The sequence below is a fragment of the Suncus etruscus genome, chromosome 6 (assembly GCF_024139225.1).
Source record: "Suncus etruscus isolate mSunEtr1 chromosome 6, mSunEtr1.pri.cur, whole genome shotgun sequence".
In the NCBI taxonomy this organism is placed as follows: Eukaryota; Metazoa; Chordata; class Mammalia; order Eulipotyphla; family Soricidae; genus Suncus; species Suncus etruscus.
The window spans coordinates 52,775,295-52,792,869 of NC_064853.1; the positions used below are offsets into that span (position 1 = coordinate 52,775,295).

General features: G+C 40.9%; 1 protein-coding gene across 1 annotated transcript in view; it reads left to right on the forward strand.

Moving 5' to 3' along the window:
• The first annotated feature begins 323 nt into the window (after nucleotides 1–323).
• Nucleotides 324–17,575, forward strand: part of LOC126011750 (O(6)-methylguanine-induced apoptosis 2-like) — a 37,930-nt gene continuing 20,678 nt past the window's right edge. The window contains 3 exon segments of the mRNA XM_049775555.1: nucleotides 324–347; nucleotides 349–409; nucleotides 4,909–5,027. Of these exon segments, the coding sequence (XP_049631512.1) occupies nucleotides 324–347; nucleotides 349–409; nucleotides 4,909–5,027 (204 nt within the window).

Below are 17,575 nucleotides of genomic sequence, written 5' to 3' on the forward strand. Positions count from 1 at the left end.
CTTCATTGTGGTTTTATTTAATAAATTGTAAACACTGATTGAAATTTAGAATTAGACTCTTATAATAGATGTACAATTATAATTATATATAAATGATCCTAATAATGATCAAAGTATAGATCCAAGTCTTTACTATCTTCAGTATATAGGGTTTTGGGGTCATAGAACTTGGTAATTCAGTCTCCTCATAAGATTTGTCAGTATACCTGAAGATAGAACAAAACTCAATAGACATAAGTAATAAGGATGTAGATTATTCCCAAAATGCTATATTTTTCTGCTTCAGGTACCTAGAAGAACACATAGAGTTTCTCATGAAACAAATGGAATGTATTACAGAACTTTGCTGAGATGAGCAACTCAACACAGAAGAACCAATCTTCCAGAAATGTCAAAAAAGTATTCAAAGGTCTGATAGTGAACTCAATAATATATTTTTGGAGGGAGGAGAGAATCCTCATTTATAGTCATTTTATTATATAAAAGCAAATGTTGGGGCCGGAGAGATAGCATGGAGGTAAGGCGTTTGCCTCTCATGCAGGAGGTCATCGGTTCGAATCCCGGCGTCCCATATATGGTCCTCCCGTGCCTGCCAGGAGCAATTTCTGAGCCTGGAGCCAGGAATAACCCCTGAGCACTGCCGGGTGTGACCCAAAAACCACAAAAAAAAAAAAAAAAAAAAAAAAAAAAAAAAAAAGCAAATGTTAAGAGAGTATAGTAAATCCTATGTTGTATCCACAATGTCATCCTGAAATCATATCAGATAACTTACTTTAGTTCGTACCCATTCCTTATTGGGTAATGATTGGGAGGAAGCTATGAAACTGAAGGATGGAGGGAGAAGGAGTGTGGAGAAATTTATTTAACAACAAAAAATCCAGGTTATTATTTTTATGTATTTGGTAGAATATATCAAATTCATCAAATTTATATGTGTAAGATGATTTTTTTTATTTATCAAATTCTAACAAAAGCTCCAATCTGCTGGGTTGTTGGAAACTTAAACTCCAGTCATCATTAATAGCACAAATACCATATCCTCTTTATTTTAAGTTGTTGAATCTTTCTTGATAGAAGGAGCTATGGGAGGTGGGAGGCTACACGGGGAAGGGGAAATATACTCAGAACATTGCTCCTCCATCCATACATCTGAAATCTACCTCCCAGATCTCCTGATTTTTGTTTTTGTTAGTGGTATTACATGTGAATGTCTTGAATCTCTTTTGGGTTTAGCAATTATTAGTAAAAACTTACTTTAACATCCTTGCTCTCTTCCATCTCCCTGCTGGATTTTTAAAGCCTCCACAGATCTCAAACCCAGTGAATTTGAGACCCCTTTTTATTCCTCCCATCTTTTGATTTTATAATTGCCCTCTAAACACTGAGTAGCCCCAGAACACCACTAGTCATGGCCCTAAAAAATAAAAATAAAGTAAAAAATATAAAAATAAAGTGGAAGATTAGAGGTTAGAGTTCTTAAATAGCTTTCCAGATGATAAATGCAGTTACTAATTGTGGACATTTTACTTTGAGTCGGTGAAGGTGAAGGGGTTGATATATCCTTTATATCCACAAACCAGAAACATAAAATGTTTCATTTGAGTTTCTAACTGCTGTGTCTATTCAAAGCAGAAACAAAAGAGAAACTTATCCTTGTCTTAGATAGCACCATGAACAATGACAAGCCACTAGCTGAATGTTTCCGTGTTTTTTCTTCCTTCCTTCCTTCCTTCTTTCCTTCCTTCCTTCCTTCCTTCCTTCCTTCCTTCCTTCCTTCCTTCCTTCCTTCCTTCCTTCCTTCCTTCCTTCCTTCCTTCCTTCCTTCCTTCCTTCCTTCCTTCCTTCCTTCCTTCCTTCCTTCCTTCCTTCCTTCCTTCCTTCCTTCCTTCCTTCCTTCCTTCCTTCCTTCCTTCCTTCCTTCCTTCCTTCCTTCCTTCCTTCCTTCCTTCCTTCCTTCCTTCCTTCCTTCCTTCCTTCCTTCCTTCCTTCCTTCCTTCCTTCCTTCCTTTCTCTCTCTCTCTCTCTCTCTCTTTCTTTCTTTCTTTCTTTCTTTCTTTCTTTCTTTCTTTCTTTCTTTCTTTCTTTCTTTCTTTCTTTCTTTCTTTCTTTCTTTCTTTCTTTTTGAGTTATTTACTATTTTTTATTTTTAATTATGAGAACAAAGATGCAAAGAAAGAGGACAAGGTAAAGTTACAGTGGAAGGACAATCACCCATAAACAGAATTCTCAGTAGTCCTATTGCTGATATCTTAACTTTGAACTTTCAGACAAAGAACATTAAGAAAAATAAAACAGAACCTATGTACAATTGTCCCTCAAGTCCCCAGATTGTAGTACATAATATTTCTTAGCAACATACAAAGTAATCTAAAGACATAACACTTATGTAACTCCTTAGACATTGAAGGCAAAGTCTTTTTTTACATTTCCATGCACATGCATATTAGTTTAAGTTAACCTCAAAAGTTTAAATGGTTTGTTTCTCTTAAGGATTAGAGTCAAAGCAACACAGTAAAAATGGTGTTAGAGTGGCAATTATTATTTGCATAGGCCCACCAAAATATGAGGGACATGGAACGGAAAAGCTTTGGCCTAAATACTAGGAGACCCTACCCCTGAAGTTTCCTGGCATAAGACCAATTCTAGGCTCCAGGTAAACTAGTTTGTCCAATCCAGGTCATTGTCTGTAGTGCCAATACACTTTTATTTTTCACACAGTCTCTGTTGTTGGTATCATGTTTCTGTATTAAAGATCCTGAAATCTGCATATCCTATATTGCAGTCAGGATGGTGCAGAGCGTCCTCTCGTTTCACCTCACAATTAAAGGGCAATGCAGAGAACCCTGTCTTGTAAGCAGGTCGTTGTTGTTGTCAAGTCTTCTTAGTGTTAAGGGAAGTCTCTTTTGAGCAGGTCAATGTCAGAGCAGTGGTAGTGTCTTCCTGGTAGAGGATTGCTTCCAGGTGTTGTTATAAAAATCCTTGGATGTTTCGTAGATACCTTCCCTGGTTCAGGGGTGAATGGAGGATGCCCAATCTTCTGAGGCCTGTGCCAGGTCATTATATCAATGTTCAGGGTATAAGGCCCCATTGCACTACGAGATTTGTGTGTTCCGATCTCTAATAGATAAGAACTTATTTGTATTTATACTATTTTCCCATTTTAATGTGCCTATGCAAACAAGGAACAATGCCACGTGGTGTTGTCGGCTCATATGGGGGCCATAAGAACAAGTCCAACAAATCCCCATGATATGGTTCAATCATAAGCTTTAAACTGAGGGACTCTTCCACCAAAATTCCTTATTGAATAGCTCACAAAGAGAAGACAAGATGAATAGTGGATAGAATCGTCATGGTAAAAGAATATTTAGAAAGAGTTATAGCTGTAAAAGAAAATACACAAGAGCAGAATCTGTTGGAGAAGGAGGTCGGTCTTGGTGCCTAACAAATTAAAGAACTGAGGGTAAAGAGGGTTAATTAAGGGGAAAATAACGAATCTGGATTGGGATATGAGGGAGTAGAAGGGACTCTATGGAGGAGGGGAAATATATCAGAGGGGTTATATACATTGAATAGATGAATTGTTTATGGTCAGCTTGGCAGTCAGAGAGGACCACTGTATAGGAAGTCACGTCTACATATACACTAATTTTAGAGACCTATTTGAATATTATCCAGCAAATCTAGGGAATTTCTTTTTTTTTTTCCTAAAACAGTCGAGAATTAAGAATATTTTTGGGTGTTGTTAAAAATTATATATGTAGCGCGGGCACAAATGCGCCCACGCGCTTTTGAAGATGAATAATAGTAAGAAGAGAAATCTTGAATGGGATCCAGTCTTGGGGGGGGGGGGATCTCAGTCTCCTGGACTAAGTGGTCAGCCCAGGGTCCGTGCTTTCTTTCTGTTTAGCAAAAGCATCTTCCCAGTCCTGTCTTTCCTCTTTCCTTGTGACTATGTTAAACAGTGAGATCAAAATCCCCTTAGTTTAAGAAATGGAGTAGGATGTCCCAATACATTGTCCTATGGGAAACGGGGGACTACAGAAAATACTTTTTTGGGGCCCAGAGAGATAGCACAGCGGCGTTTGCCTTGCAAGCAGCCAATCCAGGACCAAAGGTGGTTGGTTCGAATCCCGGTGTCTCATATGGTCCCCCGTGCCAGGAGCTATTTCTGAGCAGACAACCAGGAGTAACCCCTGAGCACTGCCGGATGTGGCCCAAAAACCAAAAAAAAAAAAAAGAAAAAAAGAAAAGAAAATACTTTTGTAAAGAGCAGATTCCATGTTTATCTCTATTCAAAAGATATTTTTCTCTATTACATTGAAAATAAAAATGTAAAAGGTAGCTTTGAAGGCTGGAGAGAGAATACCATGGATAGGTACACAGCCGACCTGGGTTCAATCCCCAGGATCACATATGGTCCTCTGAGCCTACCAGGAGTGATTCTTGAGTGCACCGCAGGGTATGACCTCAAAGAAAAATAAAACTTTTGTTTTGTTTTGTTTTTTTGGGGTCACACCCAGCAGCGTTCAGAAATTGTTCTTGGTAGGCTCAGGGGACCATGTGGGATGCCGGGATTCAAACCAACGTCCTTCTGCATGCACGACAAATGCCCTACCTCCACGCTATCTCTCCGGCCCAATAAAACTTTTTTTAATTAAAAGCAGTTGTTTTCTGCACTTGTCAGTTTTTTGTTTGTTTGTTTGTTTTGGTTTTTGGGTCATACCCGGCAGCACTTAGGGGTTACTCTTGGCTATGCTCTCAGAAATTGCTTCTGGCAGGCTTAGGGGACCAGATGGGATGCCGGGATTCGAACCACTGGTATGCAAGGCAAACGCCCTACCTTCATGCTATCTCTCCAGCCCCATTTGTCAGTTCTTGAAGCTAATGTTTGTTTGTTTTGTTTAGGTTTCACATCTGCATACCCAACACAATCCTCCATTCCTTCCAGATATATCCATTTTATAGTTCCATATACAGAAAGAAAAGGATTCAATAGTCAAGTCAAGCGATTCCATCAAAACCTGGTAATGATAGACAATTAGTGTGGAATGTTCTAATTATTGTGACTGTTTCTGTGACCAGTAGAGGGTAGTATCATCCTGTCTGAATGTGTTCTGACTGACATGGAATGTGCTAGAATATAGTGCCACACTATTTGCATGTGTGCTTGGCTGACTTAGAATGGGCTGGAATGTAGTGTCATCCTGTCCACGTGTGTGCTGGCTGGCATAGAGTGAGCTAGAAAGATAATTCAGGGGACACTTCTGAACTGATGCTATTAAAAAAAACATAAACAAAAAAATGTTTAAATGCACTAAATTTTTTCCCTGGGAAAAAAGGGTAAAAACTTTTCCTCCACTTCCTTTAGCACCCTCATTCAAGAGGAGAAACAGCAATTCTTTCTTCAAATAACTATAAGGGGAAAATGAAAGTGTCTTAATAAATTAGAAATTACTTTATATGATTGGCTCCCCTCCCCCTAAGCTTGTTATCAAGGTGTTATTATTATTATTATTTTTTTTTTTTTGGCCTTTCGGGCCACACCTGTTTGATGCTCAGGGGTTACTCCTGGATAAGCATTCAGAAATTGCGCCTGGCTTGGGGGGACCATATGGGACACTGGGGGATTGAACCGTGGTCCTTCCTTGGCTAGCGCTTGCAAGGCAAGCCTTACCTCTAGCGCCACCTCTCCAGCCCCTATTTTATTTTTTGTTGTTGTTTATTTTTTCCATCTTCACCCTCTTCCTCAGTATCTCTTTTCCCTCTCTGATTTGGAAAGTTCTTGGTCCCTGATGTGTCCTCATCTGTTTGTGATTTCCCTGACAGTCTGATTTTCTCCACTGAGAATAGTAGGGGGCTGAATCGACTCACAATGTCCTTAGAGTTGCCTTTAAAAACTTCATTCCTTTACTAATTGACCTTTAGAACAATGTTCTTTCAAAGGAGTCAATGTCTCAATTACCTTTGCTGCCTTCTATAGACGTTTTTCCTATAATCTTGTGCAGAGTCAGGGAAGGCCAATGGGGAATCTGGGGGTTCTGGTGCAATAGAGCACTCCTTGATGCAAAAGAGGCCACTGGTATGGTCCTTTGCCCCTCCACTTGATTCTGCCTTTGTAAACAAGAGCACCAGATTAGAGAATATTTAGAAATTCCACTTCTGATATTTTAGGACTTTAAGAAAATAAATAATAAGGAATAATAAGGAACAGAGTCTGCAAGTATACATATACTCGCACAATCATGCTGATGTTTAATTAGGCGTTTGTTTCCCTCCAAAGATGATAAATAAAATACTTTCTCAGGAGTTCCTTTTTTCTCCTTCTCTCCTCCAAGTTTGTGATATTTTAACTGTCTCTTTTCTGATTTCTCATTTGTCAATTTAAAGATACTATATTCTCTACCTCTAGGATATGTTGTCAGCTTGCCTAAAATAAAAATAGCAACCATCTTTACTGATTTCTACTGTATGTGAAATCATTGTTAGACCCTCTCTTTAATGCTCAGCATGTGCATAAAGGAAAGGGTTATCTTAACAAAATAGGAAATGAAATTTAGGGAAGTTAAATGACCCACCCAAGATAATTCGGCAAAGGGCTTGGCATAGAAGAGATCTTACATAAATATTTGCTGAATCAATGTAGAAAGAATTAGACCTCAAACCCAGGTCTAGCTTACTCCAAAGCCTCTTGCTCTTTCCACACATATGCCACACCCCATTCAAGGCCTCCAAAGCCATAAATTTGATCTGGGAAGGTCAGTGAATGTTTTTTAGAAAAGATTTTTAGTGAAATAGATCAAGCTCAAACAGGGGAAAATGTCATTCTCTGTATAAGTACCACTGTACAGCTGCGTTCTGAAGACTCAGATCCAGAAACTGAATGGACTTTTTTTTAAATTAGCAAATGTATTTAATATTTTTAATTAAACTGTTGCTTTTTTAGAATTTTTTTCTCTTGAAGGAACTGAAGTGGCAGCCATAAACGATACAGGTAGCATCTAATCTAGAGAGAAATAACTCAGAAGTTTGATTTGTACATTTCAAATGTGGTCACATTGATTCAGTAATGTGAAAACACTAAATCTTAGAGGATTTTTGTAGAAAATCTATGAGTACCCACCAATCAACTCCCTGTGCTCTGCTCTCTTGTCACCTGTTGCCACTTACTAACACTTGACTTCTCTGTACTCGTTTCCTGTCTAAAACATAAAATGATAGTTTTGAGGTCTTTTTAAACTATTAAAGTTTTTTGAGTTTTTTTTCCTGAACTATTAATGTTATTTCATGCTCATTATCTCATTTTTTTTCCTGGGGGAAAAGGGCACCGAGAAGTTAAGAATCTTGTTTAACATCCATCACCCAATAATTTAGTGAGGCAACACAAATTAAAACATTTTAAACTCTATGCTTCACCACCCTTCTTAAAACACAAACTGTACACACCCTATGCCTGATCTCATATATTGTCGTTGTGTCGTTAGTTCTCTGACCCATTTAACCCATCTTTAACACAGGGAATTGGTGCCCTTTGAAACATGTACTTATATTATCAGCCCAACTTTGCAGAAAAACATCAGGCCTTTCTGGCCCAGCTCATGTTCCTCATAAGAATCTGCTGGGTAGAAGGAATCCTTCACAGATTCTGGACTGATAATTTTGTTTTTGTTTTTGGGTCATACCCAGCAGCGCTCAGGAGTTACTCCTGGCTTTATGCTCAGAAATCGCTCCTGGAAGGCTCGGGGGACAATATGGAACGCTGGGATTGAACCACCGTCCTTCTGCATGCAAGGCAAACGCCTTACCTCTATGCTATCTCTCCGGCCCAAGGACTGAGAATTTTGGCTGCATTAAATAAAGCTGGCCTCCCTGAACATTTTACAATTATTTACAGAAGTGCTGGTGGCTCTGAAGACATGAAAGGACATGTCTCAGTGTGACACAGCAGAGCTCAGTAGTCAGAGAAAATTTTCTTCCCCTACCTCCCTAGGTTTTTTTTTCTGTTTCACTTTAGATGGTGGTCACTTTCCCAAGCCCAGTAATAGTGAGGACATCCAAACCTTAAATCTCTCAATGCTCCCCTTAAAAATAAGGGTACAGACCTGGACAGGGATTACTGTTTCGTGATTCTAAATCTGACTGATCCCTTCTGGCTCCAAAAAAGAGTAATTTTTTAATATATGCTAATGTCATACATAGACTGACAGCAACTCTACCTGCCCCACTGGTAAGCAGGCCAGTATTTAATTTGTGGTGAAATTGTACAAGGTTAATACTGTTCACTTATTAACTTGATAAGGTATGTCAGTGATATTTAAAAGAAAGGAAGTTCCGTTTGCTGAGACCACTATGCACAAGGGATAATGACCTCAAGGTGCACTCAGCTGCATTATCTGAGTGATGATAGGGTCTGCCCTACCTTCTACTCTGGAAGTCTGACTTCTCAATATTATTCACCAGAATCATTTCTTTTTTTGTGGGGGAGAAGGTTAGGACCACAGCTGGCAATGCTCAGGGATTACTCCTGGCTCTGCACTCAGGAATCACTCCTGGCAGTGCTAGGGAAACTACCTGGATTGGCTGCACATATGCTTTACTCTCTGTACTATCTCTCCAGCCCCCTAAGTACCCTCTCTTCTGGGGCTACAGGAGTTGATAGTGATATTCCCAGTGATAGATAATATTCTGATTCACTGGCTGTGTGCCAGGCACCCCTTCAAGACCTTTGCATTTATTAACTCATTTAATCCCAATAATAACCTATGAGCTAAGTCCTATCATTATCCCCACTTTTCAGATAATGATTCTGACACACAGAGGGTTAAGGAACTTGCATAGCCAGGATTAGGCAGAGAGGGATGAACCTGGACAGTGCCCTTGGTTCATCTCCTGGGTGGACAACAGCATCCCCTCTTCTGCTGAACCCCCGTAACTATCATGTCTCTGATCACCTTTTGCTTGAAATGGTCATGGGTGTGAATGTAGCTCAGATCTATCTTAGGAACTCCTTGGAAAGTGGTCATCACTGTGCCTTCCAGGTGTCCAAGTCCCTCAGATGTGAATGAATGAATGACTTCAACTCAAATTTCATGCATTAAGTCTTGGGAACACACCCTCCATGAAATTTACACTGTTTGCTGCAGTTCCTCTGTCCCATTTTTTGAGCTGGTTAGAGACTAACAAGTTGTGCTCATATTTTAGGGCTTTTATACAGGTCTTGGCCCACAATAGTTAAATTGAATGTTTGCCAATATTCTGCTCAAGGGACTACTGATAGGCTCATACTAAACCTGAGAATGGAAAGGGCTCATTTTGTTTTATTTGTTTTTGGGTCACACCTGGCAGCACTCAGGGGTTACTCCTGGCTCTACGCTCAGAAATTGCTCCTGGCAAGCTTAGGGGACCAGATGGAATGCTGGGATTCCAACCACCATCCTTCTGCATGCAAGGCAAATACCCCACCTCCATGTTATCTCTCCGGCCCAGAAAGAGGTCTTTAAGAAAGTAGAGCATCGATACTCTCAAAGATAGTGACTTTTGAGAATACTTTGAAAATTTGAGGTTGGCTTTTCTTGTCCGTGTGTCCAACCTAGATAGACCAGTAAGGACTTGGTCCCAGTTTTTGGTTTGTTTATTTGTTTGTTTTTGATATGGCAGGGTATACCCAGTAGTGTTCAGTGCTTACTTCTGGCTCTTGGCTCAGAGATTACTCCTAGTGGGGTTTAGTGGATTATATGGGATGCCAGGGATCAAAATAAGCATCCTCCCTGCTGTGCCCCTAGACCCCCTTTTCATCTGATCAACTGACCTTGCTTTTCCGAGTCCTACTTTTTATCTGAACATTAAAGACCAACCTCCTCAACAGAACTCTAGGTTTTCTGCAGTCTCCCTCAGGGGTTCCCAGGGACTTTGCATTTCTGTTTTCCTTCTCTACTCTTTTTTTTTGGTTTTTGGGCCACATCCGGCAGTGCTCAGGGGTTACTCCTGGCTGTCTGCTCAGAAATAGCTCCTGGCAGGCACGGGGGACCATATGGGACACTGGGATTCGAACCAACCACCTTTGGTCCTGGATTGGCTGCTTGCAAGGCAAACGCTGCTGTGCTATCTCTCCGGGCCCTCCTTCTCTACTCTTAAAAAGAAAGTATTTTCGCCAAAAGACACATGAAAAAATGTTCCACATCACTAATCATCAGGGAGATGCAAATCAAAACAACGATGAGATACCACCTCACACCCCAGAGAATGGCACACATCACAAAGAATGAGAATAAACAGTGTTGGCGGGGATGTGGAGAGAAAGGAACTCTTATCCACTGCTGGTGGGAATGCTGTCTAGTTCAACCTTTATGGAAAGCGATATGGAGATTCCTCCAAAAACTGGAAATCGAGCTCCCATACGATCCAGCTATACCACTCCTAGGAATATACCCTAGGAACACAAAAATACAATACAAAAACCCCTTCCTTACACCTATATTCATTGCAGCTCTATTTACCATAGCAAGACTCTGGAAACAACCAAGATGCCCTTCAACAGATGAATGGCTAAAGAAACTGTGGTACATATACACAATGGAATATTATGCAGCTGTCAGGAGAGATGAAGACATGAAATTTTCCTATACATGGATGTACATGGAATCTATTATGCTGAGTGAAATAAGTCAGAGAGAGAGAGAAAAACGCAGAATGGTCTCACTCATCTATGGGTTTTAAGAAAAATGAAAGACACCCTTGTAATAATAATTTTCAGACACAAAAGAGAAAAGAGCTGGAAGTTCCAGCTCACCTCAGGAAGCTCACCACAAAGAGTGATGAGTTTAGTTAGAGAAATAACTACATTTTGAACTGTCCTAATATTGAGAATGTATGAGGGAAATGTAGAGCCTGTTTAGGGTACAGGCGGGGGTTGGGTGGGGAGGAGGGTGATTTGGGACTTGGGTGATGGGAATGTTGCACTGGTGATGGGTGGTGTTCCTTTTATGACTGAAACCCAAACACAATCATGTATGTAATCAAGGTGTTTAAATAAAAAAAAAATTAAAAAAAAAAAAAAAAAAAAAAAAGAAAGTATTTTCGGGCCCGGAGAGATAGCACAGCAGCGTTTGCCTTGCAAGCAGCCGACCCAGGACCAAGGTGGTTGGTTTGAATTCCAGTGTCCCATATGGTCCCCTGTGCCTGCCAGGAGCTATTTCTGAGCAGACAGCCAGGAGTAACCCCTGAGCAATGCCGGGTGTGGCCCAAAAACAAAAAACAAAAAACAAAAAAAAAAGAAAGAAAGAAAGTATTTTCATACTTAGTATATGTTTATTGCCTTACCCTTCTCAACCATGATCAGAGATATGGAAACTTGCCAGAATGAGGGATGGATGGGTTTAGGGAGAGGAAACAGAAAGTTGGAAGTCATCTTATATAGATTTCTGGAGTCCAGGTAGTTTGAATAAGAACTTTTTTTTTCTTTTTGGTTATGGTGGTGGTGGGTGAATAAGAAGAACTTTAATGCCCCCTGTATCCCTAAGATTTGCAGAGGGGCCTTTCCTGTTATAGCATCTCAGACTGAAGTCCATCTGTTGATAGGTAAAGGAGACTTGCCAATTCTGTCCCTCATTCCTGGGTTCCTGTGGATGGTGGAGAATAATATAAAGACCATAGATCTCATCTCTTTGCAGTCTCATAATTTGGAGAAGACCCAAAGAGAGGATGTAGCCAGTTTCTCTGCCTTTTGGTCCATGCTCTTCTCACCACTTTGATTACTTTAACCTGAATAAGGTTTTCTATGAAGTCAATGTACTGTATGAATACATTGTTCTAATACCAAAGGCCTTAAGCATTTTGTAAAGGAATTGGCACTTCAGAAACCCCAAAGTTTTATGTGATTTTGTCAGTGAATAAGTCACAAGACAAGACTTAATTTTTATTTCAGGCATGATTTTCTTCTATTATATACCTCAAGGATTTTAGCAAACTCCTATTTTTACTCTTGTTGTATACTCCTGATCACAAAGAAAACTCCAACTCATCACCCCCATAAAAGATCAAAGTAGATTCTTCAAACATATTGAAGAATGTTTAATATTATTCTTCATAAAAGAAATCATTCTATGGGGTCTTTAACCAAATATCCAGTAGGGGACTGCATTTTCAAAGGCAAAAAAAGATTTTCAAAGCCACTGACTTGTCAAACCTGAAGTATTCATTGGACAGAATTTATGAAACCTACTAGAAAAACCTAGATTATGAAAGATGTGACTGATTCCAAGTAAAGGAATATTCAGCTCTTCCTTATCCTTTGGAGAAAAATGAAGTAAGGAGGTAAATGCCTTGCTTCCTCTCTTGCCCTCTTCCTCCCAAGATCAAATGATTGTTACTCTGGTTCCCACCCTTGGCACAGTTGGAGGCTACCCATTTGAGACTTAAATTCTTCCAAAAATGATCTCAAAGTGCACTTCAACTGAATGTCATTCATATATGTTGGGTATGGGATAGGAGCACAACAACCTATTAATTCGCCTTTCCTCAATCTTCCTCTGATGTGTCAAACTCCAAGGACAGGATCTGGCTCCATTAAGTGGTTGTGGGCAACTCAAGTCCAGAGAGCTGGTGATGGTGAGCAGTCCTGGCCCTCCTCTAACTCCACAGACTCATGACAGGCACAGGATACAGACACATCAGCATCATCAGGGTGGCACTCAACAGCTGTCAGTAGAGCTCAAAAAATAGTTCTCTGCCCTTCTTCCTCTCTATACCCATTTTTGTTTTGTTTATTGGTTTTACTTTCTGGTCTTGGCCAAGATACCAAAAAGTGTCAGGCTAAGTTGGATTCCAGATCTCTAGGATATGCTCTGAGAGTACAAACTCATGTTAGGACATTGTTAGTCACATGAATTATTATCTCAGAGGTAAGAGGTCTGCATTTTTATTGTCCTAGAGAGCCATTTTTTCAGCCACCTCCAGTAGGTGGTGGCGAAGCTGCAGAAAGCTGAGCCCTTTGTAGCAGATTTTCCCTTAAAGAAGCCTCTTGGGTGTTGGTGAAGGTTGTGGTGCTCTGGTAAACCAGCTTACCCCTCCTCAAAAAAAAAGTTCTATCTGGGCAGGAGAGTCAAAAGAGGGCACTTGCCTTGCAGGTGGTTGACCTGGATTCAATCCCTTGCATCTCATAGTGGTTCCCCCAACACCACCAGGAGTAATGCTTGAGCATGGAGCCAGGAGTGAGCTCTGAGCAACATCAATTGTATTCTCCACCCCTTCCCCTCCAAAAAAAAAGAAAAAAAGAAAAATTCTGTCTGCAGTATTTGCCAAGTTCTGTGGTATAAAGACTCTCCCTCTGGTAACTTTCAAGCTTTCACTAAGAGTTTTGAAATTGTTTGTAGATGCCCTCAGAAACTGACACTGGCTAGCAGGAACAGGGGCAGGGCTGGACACTGTTTAAGAGCAAATAAACAGCACTCTTTCCCTCCAGGCTAATTGGTGGTATCGTCTTTTCCATTGGCCTGGATTCCAACCAATTTGCAATGTGACAGAATCAGAACCTGATTAAGGATTAGGTTGACAGATTTTGTAAATAAAAATAGAAGGTTCCCAGTCAATTTGGAATTTGTTTTGTTTTGTTTTGTTTTTGGGCCACACCCAGTGGTGCTCAGGGGTTACTCCTGGCTGTTTGCTCAGAAATAGCTCCTGGCAGGCACGGGGGACCATATGGGACACCGGGATTCGAACCAACCACCTTTGGTCCTGGATCGGCTGCTTGCAAGGCAAACGCCGCTGTGCTATCTCTCCAGACCCTCAATTTGGAATTTTAAATACATGAAAACCACCTACTTTTGACTATTTTTCACAGAACCTATTGTATAAATAATGGTTTATTTTTATCTGAAAATCAAATTTAACTGAACAGGGTATGATAGGAGATATGTATTTTACCTGAAATTCCTAGCTTCTCAGACTAAAGAGATGCCAGTAGATTCTTGATGATGACAGTGAGCTGATGATGGCAACTGAAGCATGGCAATAAAGTGGGAACAAGAGACATAGATCATTATTGTTCATGTTTCAACCTAGAAGAATTGTAGTTTTGTTCCCTGCTTTGGTTTCCTGCTTCAGTTTTCCTCACTGTAGGCATTTTGGAAGCAACAGAAGATAGTCTAGAATCTTTGATTTACAAATGAAGAAAGAGAGTTTGAGAGAGGTAGCTTACTGAAGGTCACAGAAAGTAGCAGTTCTGAGTCTTGAATTCTTGACTCACAACTCGTTGGGCCTCCTCACCTTCTTTTAACATACTCATTCTCTTTGGAGAGTTAGTTGGACCTGGTGGGGTCAGGCTGCTTTGGTATAATTTTTGGCTCTGACAGTTACAGGCTATGTGATCATGGATCTTAATCTCTGTGAACTTTGTCTTATCATCTTTAAAGGAGATTCTATGAGTTAATGCAGGTAAAGTACCTGGCCCTCAGTACTATTCAATGAAAATATTCTAGACGCAAATAGCACCTTAGGAAAATCTCTTTCTTGTATCACTGGAGAAACTTATATCTGCTCTTAGAGGCCAGGATTCTGAACTCAACCCAGAATACCTGTGTACCTGCTCCTGCTATGTCCCTCAAGGTCTGCATCATTCTCCCTTATAGAAGTTCACCTTTCTGGAAGGGATGATTACTATCTAGAAATGGAAACCAGCTTTCACCTGCTGCTGAGCAGGTGAAAGGACTCAATGCCTTGAAAATTCAGTCCAGAAGAACCTGTTAATAGTCCTGATGGCCCTATCCCTTGTGTTAAACTAGAAACACTGCTCATGTCAACTTGAAAGTTCTTAAAGGCCCTGATGGTGCCTTAAGCTTACCTTCTGCCTTAAGGAAGGAAGGAAGGAAGGAAAGAAGGAAGGAAGGAAGGAAGGAAGGAAGGAAGGAAGGAAGGAAGGAAGGGAGGAAGGGAGGGAGGGAGGGAGGGAGGGAGGGAGGGAGGGGAGGGGAGGGAGGGAGGGAGGGAGGGGAGGGGAGGGAGGATGTTGGTGACAGATGAGCCTGGGCAACAGGGGCTGGGGTGAAGCAAGCTTTGGAACTAAATTAAATCTGGGCCTCACCATTTAGTAACTGTGGACTCAATATCTCTGGGCCTTTCCCTATAATGGACCTGAAAATCCTCTGCAAAGGGTTTGTGCATGCTGTGTGCTTTGTACTGGAGTCAGATACTGACTCTTCTCATAGTGAACCTTGGGTATTTATTTATTTATTTATTTATTTTTTGCTTTTGTTATTTTTATACTTAAATTATTTTTTTAATTATGAGAACAAAGATGCAAAGAAAGACGACAAGGTAAAGTTACAGTGGAAGGACAATCACCCATATAACATAATTCTCAGAAGAAGTCCCCTTGCTGATATCTTAACTTTGAATTTTCAGCCAAAGAACATTAAGATAAACAAAACAGAATCCATGTACAATTACTTTGTCCCTCAAGTCCCCAGATTGTAACACATATAAATTTTCTTAACAACACACAAGGAAATCTAAAGCCATAAAACTTACGTAACTCCTTAAACATTAGAGGTATAGTATTTTTTACATTTCCATGTACATGCATATTAGCTTAAGTTAACCTCAAATTTTAAGTGTTTTTTTTTAAGGATTAGAGTCAAAGGAGCACAGTAAAAATGGTGTTAAGAGTGGCAATTGTTGTTTGCATAGGCCCACCAAAATATGAGGGGCATGGAAAGGAATAATCTTGGCCTAAATACAAAGAGACCCTACCCCTGAAGTTTCCTGGCATAAGACCAACTCTAGGCTCCAGGCAAGCTAGGTCGTCCAACCCAAGACATTGTCTGTAGTGCCAACACACTCTGTTGTGGTATCATGTTTCTGTATTAAAGATCCTGGAATCTGCATATCCTACATTGAAGTCAGGGCCTGGAGCGTCCTCTCGTTTCACCTCACAATTAAAGGGTAATGCAGGAAACCCTGTCCTGTAAGCAGGTGGTGGTTGTTGTTAAGTTTTCTCAGTGTTAAGGGAAGTCTCTTTTGAGCAGGTCGATGTGTGAGCAGTGGTAGGGTCTTTCGTGGTAGAGGATTGCTTCCAGGTGATGATGTAGACAAACCTGGATGTTTCGTGGATGGCTTCCCTGGTTCAGGGGTGAATGGAAAATGCCTTTTCTTCTGAGGCCTGTGCCAGGTCGTTATGTCAATGTTCAGGGTGTAAGGTCCCTTTGCACTACAAGATTTGTGTGTTCCAATCTCTATTAGATAGGATCTTATTTGTATGTATAGTATTTTTCCATTTTAATGTGCCTATGCAAAAAAGAAGCAATGCCAAGTGGCGTTATTGGCACATATGGGGGCCATAAGAACAAGTCCAACAATCCCCATGACATGGTTCAATCATAAGCATTAAACTGGGGGACTCTTTCACCAAAATTCCTTGTTGAATAGCTCATAAAGAGAAGATAAAAAGTGGTTAGAATCATCACTGTATAAGGGAATATTTAGTAAGACTTATAGCTGTCAGAGAAAAAATACAAAATATTCGAAAGAAATACGTGTCCATTTTATGTCTTTTGAAACAGTTTGGGGTTGTTACACACAATGCACGGCTTTGGTCTGTGATTAGGATTGTGCAGTACTGAAGTTAAAAAGAGTAATGTGGGTTAGTTTGGGGGGGGGTGAGAGAGTTAAGGAGTAAAAATGAGCTTTGTAGGGGTGTGGGAAAGGTCAAAATACAAAATGGACATTCTGGATACACAAAACTTAACATAAGTTTAACATAAGGATAAGGAATACTCTTAATACATGCAGCGCCCCCGCGCGGTTTTCCATATGCAGACTGGTCAGAAATTGCCAGTGACAAACAGTGCAACCGAGCAAAACTCAGCACACCCCAAGTTAGGACCCACCATTTCTGGCCTCCTGGGCTGCCACCCAGAAGGCCTGGAGGCCGGGGGCAGAAGAGGGGAAGGTTGGGGAGCCTATCAAGGCTCCCAGCGCACCCAAGTTAGGGAGAAGGCCTTCCACATGGGGTCTCCCCAAACCCCATGCCAGCTAGAGCTAGCCTCCAGCTCAAGAGAGGATGGATAGAGAGCCGGAAGCCAGGATCTGCCCCCACCCTACACCATGTGCCCTTCCCACCCTAGAGCTGGGGGAAGGGCGGGGAAAGCTTGGGACCCCATCCAGGAGGGACCCTCCACACACACCCACCTTGTCCGGCCGCCTGGGCTGCCACCCCAGAAGGCCTGGAGGCAGGGGGCAGAAGAGGGGAAGGATGGGGGCCTATGAACCTTGGGTATTTAAATTTGACTCCTTGGGTCTTTGTATCTCCATCTATAAAATGGGCACAGTAATCCCTCCTTTGCTAGAGGGAAGGAGAGACCACCCTTGGAAAGCTTTTGGCACCAAGTAGATTCTTGAGACAGTGAAATATCCTTATCAATTCATGTCATATGCTTTACCAACCTCTGTCATCCTTTACTTCTCCCTAGTAACTAGCATGGGAAATAAGATGAAAGCCCAATTACTTACACCACAGAAATGAGCTGAGAAATTAAGCTTTTTATTCCCCTCTAATATACCTGTATCATTTAGCACCTGAGCT